General features: G+C 41.0%; 2 protein-coding genes across 7 annotated transcripts in view; one reads left to right on the forward strand and one right to left on the reverse strand.

Annotated features, from left to right (window-relative positions):
* LOC140463906 (nuclear distribution protein nudE-like 1) overlaps positions 1-1,184 on the forward strand; it is a 53,239-nt gene extending 52,055 nt beyond the window's left edge. For all 3 annotated transcript variants that reach the window (XM_072558370.1, XM_072558368.1, XM_072558369.1), the window contains one exon: positions 222-1,184. In XM_072558370.1, the coding sequence (XP_072414471.1) occupies positions 222-226 (5 nt within the window). In that variant the 3' untranslated portion in view covers positions 227-1,184. The remainder of the gene's footprint in view (positions 1-221) is intronic.
* A 12,516-nt stretch (positions 1,185-13,700) lies between these two features.
* LOC140463907 (myosin-10) overlaps positions 13,701-16,791 on the reverse strand; it is a 154,775-nt gene continuing 151,684 nt past the window's right edge. For all 4 annotated transcript variants that reach the window (XM_072558375.1, XM_072558373.1, XM_072558372.1 and 1 more), the window contains 2 exons: positions 16,441-16,613; positions 13,701-15,632 (listed from right to left, as the gene is read on the reverse strand). In XM_072558375.1, coding sequence (XP_072414476.1) covers positions 15,485-15,632; positions 16,441-16,613 — 321 coding nt within the window. In that variant the 3' untranslated portion in view covers positions 13,701-15,484. The remainder of the gene's footprint in view (positions 15,633-16,440; positions 16,614-16,791) is intronic.

Raw genomic sequence — 16,791 nt, forward strand, 5'->3', positions numbered from 1 at the left:
TACTAAAATTCAAAATTATACCCATTAACAAACCAAACAAGGAAATTGAATCTGTATAATTTAAATTTTCTCCTGAACCCAGAGCTAAGAATGGACTTGATAATTTGAGGAACGCTTCTCATTTAATGTTACTGTCATGAATGCTGATACACCTGTAAATTACTACCGCTGTAGAAAGTTTGTATGAGGCTGTTTCATATCTTGTTTTTTGTTGAATATAGGGTAGTAAATGGTCTAGAACAAGGACCTGTAGGAATTGGATCAGCACCACCACCTTCACCACCAGGCTTGCTGCCACTCAGTGTCTGAACAGTCAAACTACATCTTTTATTTTTAACCATCTAATTCAAGAAACCGGATAACCCTGATTATAAATGGAGTGCACTGCGGTGTGTAGGAACTTCTGAATTATTATCTTGCTTATTCTTTAAGAATGTGTTTATTAAACAGTTTACCTCTTAATCTCTGGTATACTGTTACTGCAGTGTAGTTAATTTACCATTATCCTACCATTCATGGGGATTTTAATGCTATTCCTATTATACATGACAACAGATTTGTATATTGAGAATTAACAATTGAAATCCCAAGCGGTATTGGGAAAAGTCGACATATTTAAAGCTATCTATGGTATATATGGTATTTGTTCAAGCCACTTGTACGATGTGTGACTCTCCAGATAGTTGGTCTGGGTTTCTCAGTTATGTGCCTGGATTTGGTGATATTTTAAAACACCAATTCCTGTAATTTTTACGTTGAACTGTACAATTTTTGCTTGATTTCTAAAGTCAAATTTATGAAGATATATTTAAGCATTAAGTGTAAATTGGTTTGTTTTTAAAAAAGATACTGAAGTTGTATAAACAAACTTTTGAACTATTTACAGCATTGATTTTTGTTTCTATGCATCAACTCGATCACTTGTGACATTTTGTTTTGTTGCATAATTTGGACAATTACATTGGCTGGTTTGTTTATTTTACTGTATATAAGTTTGTAAACATAACTTTGCCCAAGATATTTGTACATAGCTTGGGCTTTGTAGCATTATTTATTCAGATTCTATATGGCATGTTTAATAAATGAAGCAGTTTACCATACACGGTTGTAACAAATCATACGATATCATTATGTAGAACCTGCTGTCTAAACTTCTGAAAATAAATTTGTTGTTTAAACAGTTACAGTGTGCAAAGTAGTCATAATAATATGGTAAGATTATTTTCTACAAGACTGAGTAGGAAGTGCCACTAAATTTTGCTGTTTTAACAAGTACATTACTGAATTTTTGTAAATGCAGCATTGACATGATTACCAATTTGTATGAAGTAGAAATCAACTTATCCATCTTTATTTACAAGTTTTTTTTTGGTTCATTTCTACATTTTACCTTTTAGGTTTAGGCTGAATGGTGTCTGAAGATTGCTTTTTAATAAAATCTTAATATTAAGAGTAATTTGTCACATTTTGGGTAATATTCTGGCTATAATGAAAAATAATTTTTCATCCTTTTTCAGATTCTTGCTAAGCAACAATAGAGTATTATCTGGGTCAAGAGGAATTTGGATTGCAGCTTTATTTGGATCATTCATTATCCTAATAAATGAAGAAGCAGGCTTGAGGGGCCAAATGGCCTACTCTATTATATTCACATGCTCTGAATATTTTAACCCTGTTTCGAGTAACATAAATACTTGGAAAGGGTAGTGACAATGCTCAAAGTAGAAGCCGCAAGTTCAGATGTTAGATGGGCTGTGGTAACCATCACATGGTGTGTATCAATCGCAAAAACATAACGGGAAACAAAATGTTGCTTGGGTTACAATGCTGAGCCCCCAACAGTGCGACACACGCGTGTGCCACACACACACACACACACACACACACACACACACACACACACACACACACACACACACACACACACACACACACACACACACACACCCTTTCTCTCCCCCCTTTTTTTTCTCTTCCCCCCCCCTTTTTTTTTTCTCTTTTTTTTCCCCCCCCCCCCCCACTTTACTTGCTGCCAATCTTCCAATGTAGTAGGTTTTAATCCTTCCCTGCACGACTTTAAGGGATGCTGAGGGTCCACCTGTGGCAATCAGCATGACAGCACTGTTCACATCGTTAACTTTAATTCCAGACATTGCTGCCACACACTGATTTTGGGGTTCTGTGCAGAAGAAAAAGAATTAGTGGGAACATTGGCCTCTATCTTTTATGACTGTGTAGCTTCTCCCAGCCATACTCAATCCCCTTTTCTTTAATATTTTCCTTACAATTCAGCTTGGTTGGATGGGTTTGTTTCTGTGCTGTACATCTCTGACTGCAACTCTTCACCTAAACTTTTAATCAGAAGTCTTGATATTTCCTCCTTTTAATCTGATATCTACCTTTTTTATTGGTGAAATTATTTGTGAGATAGTTATAACTTGCAACTGGATAGTGACTTTAATGCTGAAAACAATCGTACCAGTTTTCTAATAGTTTAGTTTTTGTATGATTTTTCTATCTGTTCCAACAGTTGGTAGTGAGTTCTCTGGTATGATCCCTTGGTCTTGCATCATTTACCAAGATAGTGAGCAGATAAAAGCAAATACAAGTCACGGGAGATTTGAGGTCTGTCTCTGGAATTACTAGTGATGCTGAACCTGTGAATGTAGACTCCTGCAAGGATACAAAAATATGATCTGGAAGTACCAACAACAAATGGTCCTTTTACATTTCTGCCATGGCACAAGGTGACCTTGATGATATTACCTCCTATCATAATTTATAATCAAAAAACAAAGTACTTCCATTTTGAAGAAGAAAATAGTTTTAATGATTGCATTTTGTTGACAGAAAATGTTATGCTGTGATCCAGGTCTTAATTACCCTCTTTTTTTTCTTCTTCTGTTGCAGCCTTAACAGCACCTGTTTTGGTTTTTTGTCCCTTTATGTACACCATAACAGCTCTTAGTCTTTCTTTTCCATTTGCTGTGCCAGCTGAGTCACCACCCCTCATCTTTTTTTCTTAGTTCTGATTTCTATTTTCCCTTTTTTACTATCCCCATTGCTTTATTTCCCCACCATCATTTTGTTTGCTCTCACGCTCCCCCAATGTCTAGCTTTAATGTAGATCTAAGGGTTGCCTAAAATGTGTTAAAATTGTAATGTTTTTCCTGTTTCTGCCTGAACTATTGTGGTTTTGTTTTGAATTCACTTCCTAGCAGCCTGTTATCCAGCTTGCTATGGGAATAACCGTTTTTGTCTGGATAAAAGCACTGTTTGATTTTAGTCTATCACAGTCCTAACACCAGTTCATTTAATTCCTTGAGAAATGGTAAGTCTCTGCTATTTTAATTTCCTCCAGAGGATGGTGGTGTTACTGCTTGTGAATGAAAGCAAGAATTCCTGTTCTTGTTCCATAAAGGAAACTTCCCTTGATATGAGATTCCAGTCTAATGAGCCTTTGTTTCATGCCCACTAAGGCCAGTGCATCCTCCTTCAGGTAAATTACATAAGATTTTTAACTCCACTCAAGCAAAGACTTAAGGGAAATGGTTAATTCTTGTTTTCTTAAACATATGTTTGGAAGTCTGGTAAGTTTGGAAATCATTAATGCTAAGTGGTATCTGCATTATGAGCAAGTCTGATATTTAGCTTAGTGCAACATTACTCTAAGTGGAAAGGCGCAGATATTCATCCCTTGACCTTGTACACTAGGTTTTAGTCATTAATATTTCAGGAAAAGCAAGAGTTCCGACATCACCTTAGTGATCTCCAGTACAAGCCTTCCCCAGCCCCCAAAAAATCTGTTAACCACTTCTGTTTCCTGTCACTCAGCCAGTTTCATACTAACGTTGTTTCTGTTCCTTTATGCCACATAATGAGTTTTGCTACCACACGTTAAACTGACTGGCCAATAGTTACTGGGCACATCAATGACCAGTCTTCAAACTATTGTTGAATCCCTAAAGACGAATGGAAAAGTTACAGCTTGTGCCTCTGCAATTTCCACGTACTCCTTTCTCTCTCAGATCCAACCCATCTATTTCTATCTTGCCAAGTTTAAGTGTAGACAGTATATCGATTGCTGTATTTATTATCATCTGTTCCTGTGGCCTGGGCAGCATCTTCCTTGGTAAAAGCAGATGCAAACTATCCATGTAATACTTCTGGAATAGCAGAAGGTAATTCCTCTTGGTCCTTAATTGGCCCTATCCCTTGTGGTATCCTTTAATTCCATAGATGCCCACAGAACTTTCAGATGTCACCGCAAGTCTGTCACTTTACTTTCTCTTTTCTTGCAGGATTTGCTTAGTTACTTCTGTTTTGAACCTTCTAGAGTCAGCTTAGAAGATTACAGTGCAATATAGGCCCTTCAGTCCTCGATGGTTCCACAGGTCGGTGCAACAATCTGAAGCCCATCTAACCTACACTATTCTATTCTCTTCCAAATACCTATCCAATAACCATTTTAAATGCCCTTTAAAGTTGGTGAGTCTACTACTGTTGCGGGCAATGCATTCCAAGCCCCTACTACTGACATCTGACCTATATCTACATCCTGCCATGCTAGCCATCACCGTCAGAGGAAAAAGGCTCTCACTGTCCACCCAATTTAACCCCCTCTCTTGTCTCAATTAAGTCTTGTCTCAATTAAGTCTCCTCTCAACCTTCTCTTCGGTCTTCATTGTATTTTCTATCTGACATCTGTTATAAAGCACGCTTTTTGTCATAAACCCCCATCTTGTATTATCTAGCGATCTCTGGATTTGCTTATCCATTTTTCTCCTTTAGGAGAATATATCTTGACTGTGCTTCAGAGGGTGCATTTAGATACCATATTTCCTGCTAACCTTTGAATCTAAGCTGAATAAATTGGACTCATTCTTACCCTTCAGTTGGATTTCCTACAGTTAATTATTTGTACTCTACCTTATTTTCCAACCATTGATTGGGACTACCATAATGAAGGTTTAGATGGGAAGGAATTTGTTAAAAATGAAAATTTTAATAAGTAAACATTCCTAATAATAGAGAGAGGAAAAACTCAAACACCTCTTGGGATACAAGGCAGAGCAAGTGTTAGCAGGGAAATACTTTCGGCCTAGTGGCCATAATTCTATTATTTTTAAATGTTATGAAAAAGGTAAGGCTTCCTTAAAAGTTCTTAATTGGAATAAGGCAAATTTTAATCATCTGAGAAGAACTCTCAGAAGTCGACAGGAATCGACAGTTAAGCAGGTAAAGTAAATGGCTGAAGTGGGAGGCTTTCAAAAGTGAATGTGTTCAGAGTGCAAGCGGGCATCAGAGCCGCCCCGCATTTGCCACGGGACTATGCCTACGTCAGTAAAACTATAGGAATTCATTTTGTGTTTTAAACGGCAGCCGCAGCTTAAACCCACAGAACTCAGCAGCTGCCAGTCCACCCATGTGACCAGGAGATGGGAACCAGAGGACAGATCAAATCCACACTCGGCCAGACACTAACCATGACTCATAGACTGAAACTCCGGAGCTAATTAATATGGAGACCTATCTCCGAATCAAATCAAGAGACTGACTGAAACACACCCATATTCATCAATACAGAACCATCCTGACACAAAGGACAGGCTTCCACCAGACAGGAACAAACAGACTAATACACACCAGCACCCCAAGGGATCAAAGGGGGGTGCTGGCCTCCAGCCCTCACAGAGAGACAAGCAGATAGTACCCGGACCCGTTTACATAATCCAATTAGCACCCTATTGTGTGTACACTGTAACTCTCCTGGGACAGCAGGACACCCACCATTTGCACCTACTCCAGCGATGATGGGGAACTATCATCCCATTCATACTCAAAATCCTGACAAAGAAAGGTATATAATGTGTAGCAGCACGCGGGACCAGCAGAACAACGAGATTCGGACCTCGGTTGGTCTCCGCCGGTGTTACTGTATCAATAAATGTTACCGATTGTTGAACCGCACTCTGGGCTCGGACTGATATCATTTCATCCACGCTAACAAGAGGCATGGTAGACTAATTAGTAAAGTTCGACCACATTGGATTAGAACATAGAACAGTACAGCACAGAACAGGTCCTTCAGCCCACGATGTTGTGCCGACCATTGATCCTCATGTAAGGTAAACCTAATGTACGAACCCTCAAATTTCTGTGACCATATACATGTCCAGCAGTCTCCTAAATATCCCCAATGACCTTGCTTCCACAACTGCTGCTGGCAACGCATTCCATGCTCTCTCAACTCTCTGCGTGAAGAACCTGTCTCTGACATCCCCTCTATACTTTCCGCCAAACAGCTTAAAACTATGACCCCTCACGTTAACAATTTCTGCCCTGGGAAAAAGTCTCTGGCTATCAACTCTATGTATGCCTCTCTTGTACACCTTGTTCACCTCAATTAGGTCCCCTCTCTTCCTTCTTTTTTTCCAATGAAAAATGTCTGAGCTCAGTTAACCTCCCTTCGTAAGATAAGCCCTCCATTCCAGGCAGCGTCCTGGTAAACATCTACATCTTTCCTATAATAGGGCCAGAACTGGACACAGTATTACAAGTGTGGTCTAACCAAAGTTTTATAGAACTGCAACAAGATCTCACTACTCTTAAACTCAATCCCCCTGTTAATGAAAGCCAAAACACCATATGCTTTCTTAATGACCCTGTCCACTTGGGTGGCAATTTTAAGGGATCTATGTACCTGCACACCAAGATCCTGCTGATCCTGCTGTTCCTCCACACTGCCAAGAATCTTGTCTTTAATCCTGTACTCAACTTTCAAGTTCGACCTTCCAAAATGCATCACTTCGCATATATTCAGGTTGAACTCCATCTGTCACCTCTCAGCCCATCTCTGCATCCTGTCAATGTCACGCTGCAGCCCACAACAGCCCTCTATACTGCCAATGACACCTCCAACCTTTGTGTCGTCTGCAAACTTGCTAACCCATCCTTCAATCCCCTCATCCAAGTCCTTAATAAAATTTACAAAGTATAGAGGCCCAAGAACAGAGCCCTGTTGAACACCACTCACCACAGACTTCCAGGCAGAATATTTTCCTTCTACTACCACTCGCTGTCTTCTGTCGACCAGCCAATTCTGTATCCAGACAGCTAAGTTCCCCTGTATCCCATGCCTCCTGACTTTCTGAACGAGCCTACCATGGGGAACCTTATTAAATGCCTTGCTGAAGTCCATGTCCACCACATCCACCGCTCGACCCTCATCAATTTGTTTATTAACATCCTCAAAGAACTCAAGATTTAAGAGGCATGACCTGCCCCTCACAAAGCTGTGCTGACTGCATTTAATCAAGCCATGCTCTTCCAGATGGTCATAAATCCTATCCCTCAGAATCCTTTCTAACACCTTGCAGACGACAGATGTGAGACTGCCTGGGGATTTCCCTATTTCCTTTCTTGAAGAGAGGAATTACATTTACCTTCCTCCAGTCCTCAAGTACAACTCTGGAGAGCGCGGATGCAAAGATCTTCACAAGCGGTGAAGCAATCACATTTCCCGCTTCCCAAAGCAGCTGAGGACAAATCTGGTCTGGCCCTGGTGACTTGTGCTGAAAATTTTGACAAACATTGACATCAGCTTCCTCAATCTCTCTCTTTTATTTCCAGCATGCATACCTGCTCCTCAATGGTTTCATTCGCTACAAGGTCCTTTTTCTTTACTAAAGACAGAAGCAAAAAACTCACTTAGGGCTTTCCCCTACCTCAGGCTCTATACACAAGTTCCCTATGCTATCCCTAATCGCCCCTACTCTTTCTTTGATCATTCTCTTATTCCTCATATACGTGTAACATGCCTTTGGATTCTCCCTAATCCTTCCTGCCAAGCCTTTATCCTGCCCCCTCCTGGCTCTCCTCAGACCATTTTTGAGCTCCTTCCTTGCCTGCCTGTAATCCTCTAGAGCTGAGCTTGACCCTAGCTCCCTCCACCTTATGTAAGCTACCTTCTCTCTTTTGTTGAGAAGCTCCTCCGCTCTCGTCATCCAAGGTTCCTTTATCTTACCCCTTCTTGCCTGTCTCAGGAACACATTTATGCATCACTCTCAACAACTGTTCCTTAAACAGTCTCCACATGTCTGTAGTGCCCTTTCCCTATCCTCCCATTGTGCCTGCTTCTCTCCTCCATAGCTATGTAGAATGTGAGGCAGTTGTGGTCACTATCACCAAAGTGCTCTCCCACCACAAGATCTGACACCTGCTCCAGCTCATTGCAGAGCACCAAATCCAAAATAGCCTCTCCCCTCATCGGCCTGTCAATGTACTGAGTTAGGAAACCTCCTGCACACTCCTTACAAAAACAGCTCCTTGCTGAAAAATGTGTCGCTGGAAAAGCGCAGCAGGTCAGGCAGCATCCAAGAAGCAGGAGAATCAACGTTTCTGGCATAAGCCCTTCTTCAGGAATGAGGAAGGTGTGCCAAGCAGGCTAAGATAAAAGGTAGGGAGGAGGGATTTGGGGGAGGGGCATTGGGAATGCGATAGATGGAAGGAGGTTATGGTGAGGGTGATAGATCAGAGAGAGGGTGGGGGCGGAGAGGTCGGGAAGAAGATTGCAGGTCAAGAGGGCGGTGCTGAGTCTGAGGGTTGGGACTGAGATAAGGTGGGGGGAGGGGAAATGAGGAAGCTGGAGAAATCTGCATTCATCCCTTGAGGTTGGAGGGTTTCTAGGCAGAAGATGAGGTGCTCTTCCTCCAGGTGTTGTGTTGCCATGGTCTGACGATGGAGGAGGCCAAGGACCTGCATGTCCTTGGTGGAGTGGGAGGGGGAGTTAATGAGTTCAGCCACGGGGCGGTTGGGTTGGTTGGTACGGGTGTCCCAGAGCTCCTTCCAAACCATCTACTTGAGGGAGGTCCCAATCAATATTCGGAAAGTTAAAGTCACCCATTATGACAACCCTACTACATTCACACTTTTCCAAAAATCTGCTGACCTATGCTTTCTTCAATCTCCCTGCTGCTATTGGGGGGCCTGTAGTAAACCCCTAATGAGGTGACTGCTCCCTTGCAGTTCTGAATTTCCACCCATACTTTCCCAGGGAATTCCTTCCCACTGCTGAGCTGTCACCTCATCTCCATCAACCCTCACCACCAGTATATAGCTCAGGTTCCCCCCCCCCCCCCCCCACCCCACCCCACCCCACCACCACCATACTAGTTTAAGATTAGGAGTAAGCTTGTCAATTGGATGCAAAATTGGCTTAATGGTAGGAGACACAGGGTGGTGGAGGAGTGTTTATTTTTGGACTGGAGGTCTGAAACCAGTGGTTTTCCAGGGATCAATACTGCTCCCATTTTTGTCATTTCTGTAAAGATTGATTTTTGATGAGAATAAGAGGCATGGTTAGTAAGTAAGTTTGCTGTATGACCAATTTCGGTGTCATCTGCAGACAGTGAAGGCCACTGGGCTGAGGAGTGGCAAATGGAGTTTAATTTGGGTAAGTGAGATATTTAGCATTTTGGTAAAAACAGACAAGGGCAGGACTTATGATAGGGCCCTCGGCAGTGTAGTAGAAGAGGGATCTTGCAGTTTGCATCATGTACACATGATTACTCATTACTTTGGTTTTATACTCTAGTAGTAGTTTAGAGGCCTTGCTCTTTACCTTCTCGGTTGACTGCACCAGGTTTTTGGCTGACATACATTGTTAATAAAACAAAGTTTAGAGCCTGCTGTCTTGTCTTACAGCAGTTTGGATCCTAAGGTCTTGCTGTTAAACTGGCTGACAGAAACAGGGAGATTCAGTCTCCTGACTATAGGAACTGGCACTGAACTAACTGGTCAGAATGCATGTAGAATGCTTGTGTGAAATAAAGGTGATGGGACATCTGTGTCTATAGTTATTGCACAAGTGATACATCTTCAGTCATTTTTCCTATTATTTCGAACTAGCTTTTATATTGGAATCTTAAGTCTCAATACATGTTGCAAAATGAGGGTTGAAAAAGGTCATTTCAGCTAGGACTGAAATTATTCAATTTAAGTAGACACAATTGTCACTTCTCTATCAACCACATGTTCAATGAATTGACCAATTTTGCCCTTCCTCTGGCATGCAGGTTGGATCCATTGGTGTCAGGCATCTTTGAACTCTCCTAATCTAAACAAAAATTACTTGGACCAAGTTGAGACTCCATATGCTTCCATTGATTAGTTACCATAAATGTCTGTCAGATGTGATCAAATGCTATTGGAAACCACATTAATCACTACACACAGCCATTGCAAGTTTTTATTTAGATATTTACTTGGTGTTGTCAATTCTGAACACTAAGGTAAAAAATTTCACTGCTCGTTGGATGCTGCCTGAACTGCTGTGCTCTTCCAGCACCACTAATCCAGTAATTCTGAACACTAGTCCCAATTTATAAAAAGTTTGTCTTCATGTTCATGCTGATGGTAACTAAATGACTACTTGATGTAAATGACATCAGGAGGAGATATTGGTCTTCTCTCTAACAATAGGTAAACGAGAGGGCCTTATACACAACATAGTTGTTAAAGCTGCAAATGTACAGAAATTTGGTACACAGTACATTAGGAGTGAAACAGCCTAAGGTGGTAACCAGCACAGGCCACAACCCAGAGATATCAGGTACTGTGGCTAGCAGTATTAGCTGAAAGATTACAAACATTGAAAAACTGAATTCAAAGTGGTGTTTACTCTTGATCTTCAAAATGTACTTTACCAAGTCTTCGTTAGCCAGTGGTTTTCTTTTCTTCCTTTCCCCTTTCTCCCCTCCCCCCCCAACAAAACCTGGTGGTGTCCATTCTACCAGTGCTACAGTAGGTATGACACCTGAGGGATTAATCAGTGGGTCTCTGCCATGGTAATCTCTTGGTTGTCCATCTAAAGCAGTAATGCCATCTCCATGTAATGCCTGAGTGATTGGGAATATTTGCAGCTCCTATGGGTTTTTGCTGGGGGTGGGGAGTGTTGTTGTGATAGAATTAACCAACACTTTGTTTGGTAGAGTGTTGGGCACCATCCCATGGCAATTGCACCTGTTGGCAGATCTGGATCAGTGAGCTGTTGTTAATATTTTTTTCCCCAGCAGCCATGGGGGGTGTGTGTGTGTGGGTGGATGGAGGTGGCTGTTAATATTTTATGCTGTAGTCAGTCAATCAAATCGCTGAGACAAAAGAGTGAGTGAGTGGGGTTTATTGTTAAGTGGCTATGAACAAAACACTGCAGTCTTCAGTGCTTGAGCGCTCAAAGAACAGGGGACAGTAAGCAAGCCGAAGCTGGTTTCACTGAGCAGATATCAAAATAGAATTGAGGGGGATTCAGTGAATGATAGAGAAAGGGACAACTTAATTATAAAAATTGCACACAGTCACTAAAATGTAATGCTGGAAAAAACCCAGCAAGATTAGCAGATATCATTCTCATGACCTAAAGCAAAAGAAAATCAAAGTAAAATGCACAACAGGATCATCACCACAGTCAGAGGTACAGAAACAGATGCTTTGGTCTGACTCATCTATGCCAGATATCCTAAATTAATTAGTCCTATTTGCCAGTACTTAGCCCATATACCCTCTACAGCTGTAATCAAAGGGCAAAAGGTGAACATAAGCAAGCATCTCTCTCCCCAGCATTCAGTTCAGTAGTTGTGGAAGGGATGAGTTAGATTCACCAGACTTGGAAATAATGCCAGGCTGGATATACTTGTAAGAAGGACAGAACGCCCCTGGTGCTCACCTTCCACCCTACAAACCTTCGCATAAACCAAATCATCCGCCGACATTTCTGCCACCTCCAAAAAGACCCCACCACCAGGGATATATTTCCCTCCCCACCCCTTTCCGCCTTCTGCAAAGACGGTTCCCTCCGTGACTACCTGGTCAGGTCCACACCCCCCCCCCCCCCCCCCCCCACAACCCACCCTCCCATTCTGGCACTTTCCCCTGCCACCGCAGGAACTGTAAAACCTGTGCCCACACCTCCTCCCTCACCTCTATCCAAGGCCCGAAAGGAACCTTCCACATCCAAAGTTTTACCTGCACATCCACTAATATCATTTATTGTATCTGTTGCTCCCGCTGCAGTCTTCTCTACATTGGGGAGACTGGGCGCCTCTCAGCAGAGCGCTTTAGGGAATATCTCAGAGACACCTGCACCAATCAACCACACCGCCCTGTGGCCCAACATTTCAACTCCCCCTCCCACTCTGCCGAAGACATGGAGGTCCTGGGCCTCCTTCACCGCCGCTCCCTCACCACCAGATGCCTGGGAGGAAGAACGCCTCATCTTCCACCTCGGAACACTTCAACCCCAGGGCATCAATGTGGACTTCAACAGCTTCCTCATTTCCCCTTCCCCCCCCCCACCTCATCCTAGTTTCAAACTTCCAGCTCAGCACTGTCTCCTTGACTTGTCCGACCTGCCTATCTTCTTTTCCACCTATCCACTCCACCCTCTCCTCCCTGACCTATCACCTTCACCTCCTCCCCCACTCACCCATTTGTACTCTATGCTACTCTCTCCCCACCCCCACCCTCCTCTAGCTTATCTCTCCATGCTTCAGGCTCACTGCCTTTATTCCTGATGAAGGGCTTTTGTCCAAAACGTTGATTTCACTGCTCGTTGGATGCTGCCTGAACCGCGGTCTCTTCCAGCACCACTAATCTAGTATTTGGATATACTTTGAAGTTTCAACAGAATGACCTCAAACCTATATTTATATTTAATAAAAATACTGTAGACTACTACATTGCTAGAGTACAATCTTTCATGGCAGAAGGGATTTTTTTTAGTGGAAGCAGTAAAACAAACCAGTTTCTCAATTGTCAAATTACACTAACTCATGGAATATTGTTTGTAATTTGATAATTGAACAAACTCAACCTAAAAATGATCAATTCTAAGAACATGTGCATCATTTTGTAACCATATTGCAAAGTGCATCACCACACCTATTTTCAGTGGGTTTTGTTAGCTCTAAGCTCCTAAATTCACAATACTCAACCCTGAAAATAAAATGTGAACCAAGGAAGCCAAGCTGTTACAGCTGCATTGCTCAAATGCCAGCATGCAAGGACAGAATTTGATTATTTGTCAGATAAACATTAACTAGAGGTTGAGAATATAATTCACACACATGAAACAAAGATGCTAAAATATGTCAATTTTTATTTTATAAAAGCTTGATAAAAAGGAGGAAATTGCTTAATCGACAATCTTTAACCACTAGCTAGCTGCTTCACCAAGCCATTGTGTAAATAGTCTCAACAAAAATGAGGGAGCCAATTCTCTTTTTTGAAGGCTGCCATTTATGCACAGACATTCTTCCTGTTTTGGCCTGCAGAGTGGCAAGCAATTCCTACACAAGAGGATGGTCATTATAATAGAGTCTAACTTTGCCCCTTTCCAACACCCACATGGAAAGAACAGTAAAAGAACAGTGGGAAGTCACTGACATCTCACTTTGGAAGCACTGAGCTCTCCCCATAAACATTAAAACAAAGTTAACTGACCTTAAAAACTTGCTCAGTGCAAAGATATTTTCTCTTTCATACCTATTCTGCACAACCATAGCTTTTCTACACCCTAGGAACATTTTACAGAAGAGGAAACCTCATTTAAGTAAAATATTTAAAATGGAAAGCAGTTTTTTGATTTAAATTGTTTATAATAAAAACAAAGATGTTAATCTGCAAAAAAGAAGAAACTGAACAAGTGCATTTAATAAGTTTATTTTTTTAAAAAATTGTTTCCAAAGGAATTTATTGAATGGTATAACTGTCTAGAAACACAGGTATACAAAGGTATGAGAACAACAGCGCCTGGTGGTCAACAGCCAGTACAGTAAAAATACTTCAAACTGATGTTAAAGCTTTAAACCAGAAGAAATTGAGAAATTCCTGCTTGGTACAGAAGGCTCAAGGTACATATTCAATAACACGGAGTTAAACCCTCTATCATAGTCTGATCACAAGGGCTGCACAAGGCATAAAGCACAGCTGCATGTAAAATATAAAACCATTTTAATGGTTATAAACTCAGCATAATGTACTATATGGTTTCAACTGTGATACTTGCTCTTGTAATCAAATTATAAGCCATGTCTAAGGCACTTTCTGAAACCTCTTTAATCGGACTCCAGATGAAAATCTGGGTCAAACAAAAATTGATAGGAATCTATTCGTATGCTTTTGAAACACAGCATCTGGTAGCTTATGGGGACTGTTTCAAATATTTATTTTATAAATTTCCAAAGACCAGGTATACTTCACCCCACACCAGAAAACATTGGTGAGGTGAAAACAATTTGGAAGGGTGAGAAAATTTGGAATGTCGGATCAGGTTGTGGCTAACAAGAACATTGCTGAACACTGTTCATTGGTGCTCAGTGGGACAATACAAAAAGGCCAGCAACCTTCCTGGGTCCATCCTATAAAAGCCAGTTTTCATCCACATTTTTTTTTAAAAAGTGGAAAATTGATACCAAGGAATTTAATATTGTCAGAACAAGCTTCTGAAATACTGACGTCCACTGTGTACAGAAATATAAGCAGCTACATGAGAAAATGAGACAAATAGTTCAAACACCATAAACACCCTAAGTACAACATTTTGATTTCCAGTATAGCTATTGAACACTTAAAAGTTGTACTTATTTCAAAATGATTTGTGCAAATTATCTGAACACCAATGGCCCTTACTACCTTTAAGTCACCTCTAGCAATTTGAAAAACGATTTTAAGTTCCTAACAAGTTTACTGGGCAGCATGAGTGAATGCATATTAGAAATCTTTATTGCAAAAATAAGTGAATGAAATTACATTATGACTGACTTCAAGGGTACTTGTGTAGCTAAATTTGGGTTATTTGCTATCCTATACATGATCCGTAATCACCGATTACTCAAAATATGTTGGCACTAACACAGTCTGAGTCAATCCTCACATTTAATTAGTCAAACTAACCAGATACCGCAATCTTCAGACTTATTTCTTTCCTCATTATAAAATTTGCTTACACAGATCCAGCAATGGTCACAGTTTGGTCTTAATACAGCAGTCAGCTGCAGACTAATAACTTGATTAATTACCCACAAAATTATATGGAAATACATGTTTATTTGTACATGTAGCATGCATAGTAATATACAAGAATCCTCCCAATCCTATCTTAATTATGTCTGGAATTCAGTTAAGTTTCCAAAAAAAAACATAATTCAGGTGTTGTCTCAACAGTCAACATGTGCTCAAATTAGTACTTGATTATCAAAAGACAATTTAGGAAAGCAATTGTGTGAATACAATGTGCAGGGTGCAATAGGTTGAGACAAAAAAAAATTAAGACCAAAGAGAGCAAAGATTTATACGATTTCTAGCTTGCCAGTTTAAAAAAGTAAAAATGGGAGTAGAGAGAATCAGAAGTCAGCAGTTGAGAAATCATTCTAATGTTCAGAGGCTCTGAAATCAGAGAAGGGCATTCTGTGCTGACTACAAAATGGCTCTACTCTCCCTGGCTTGTTTGTGTTTCATTGATATCACCCCCTTTACTATCAACATCATCATCCGAGAGTTCAAGGGCAGTGCCCTCCAGTTGCAGTGCCCGTCTTCCTGCTCGACTAGTTGTAAATGTCAGACCACTTCCTCCTCTCCTAGAGGAAAAAAAAGGAACAGCAGTTATTAAGTACAGTGCAAAATACCAGGCAATGGCATAGGATTACAGCACCCATTTTCTGTTAGAATTGAAAATGAACTAGATACAGTTATTTACATTGGCACCAGAGGGGGTTGATCAGATTTGCATTCATCTATTTGATGTGCTATGTTGAAAACTAGCAAAAATTAAATTAAGCCTAATTGAGGAATCTGGCTTTTTACCAAATAATCTTGACGTTAACACTTAGATCAAAAAGAGCTCAGTGGTTACTGGGGCTCATCTACAGAACAGGTGCCTGTACTGATGGAATGAAGGTCTCTTCCTCATCACTTCCAATTGTGTTTTCTGCAATTCATATGGCACTGCTTACACTGTTCAAAAGCATCAGAAACTGGGAGGCTGTGACAGAATTAATATTGTCATTTTTTTCCACCCAATCTATTAAGCAATGCTGCTGTGCATATCCCAAATCAGGTGACAGTACCTCATACTACTGAATGGATTTGAAGCAAGATGTTGTCTGCAGTGAAAAACTCATTCACATTTACATGCACACGGACAACACTTAGTGATGACCCAGAACTGGAATTTAAACTATTACAATATTTAGCAAGTCAGCAATGCCACAATATTAACTGCTCAATATGGCCCTGAACCACAGGCATTAGGCTCAGCGTGGAAGAAATTGTGGTTAAAGCAGTGATTCAAACTCCATCTGGAGTTCATCTATTTCCCAAGCAAAACAAAAGAATAAAAAAAAACTTTGTTGAACAGAGACTTGTATCCGAGAAAGCCCATGTTACCGGAGCCTGCTCTTCAGAGTGTTGACCTCCCGATTCATTGCCTCAGCAGTCTCTGTGGTATCGTCCAGTTCACGCTGGAGTTTCCGACGTGCTGCATTAGCACGTGTCGCCTCTTCTTCAGCCTCCTCCAACTGCCGCTTCAGTTGTTTCATGCGAGAGTTGGATTTCTCTACCTGGAAATAATAATTGGCATCTCAATTAATGTTAATAAAAAGACAATAGAATCAGGTATAGACATCAAATAAGTGATTACAGCAACACTCTATTGCCAAGGAGACTAACTTCCCACAAGTGCCTGTACTGCAATTGCTCTGTTTGCTTCTAAGTTTAAAATGCAGAAGGGTATGATCA

This window comes from Chiloscyllium punctatum, chromosome 39 (genome assembly GCF_047496795.1).
Source record: "Chiloscyllium punctatum isolate Juve2018m chromosome 39, sChiPun1.3, whole genome shotgun sequence".
Classification (NCBI taxonomy): Eukaryota; Metazoa; Chordata; class Chondrichthyes; order Orectolobiformes; family Hemiscylliidae; genus Chiloscyllium; species Chiloscyllium punctatum.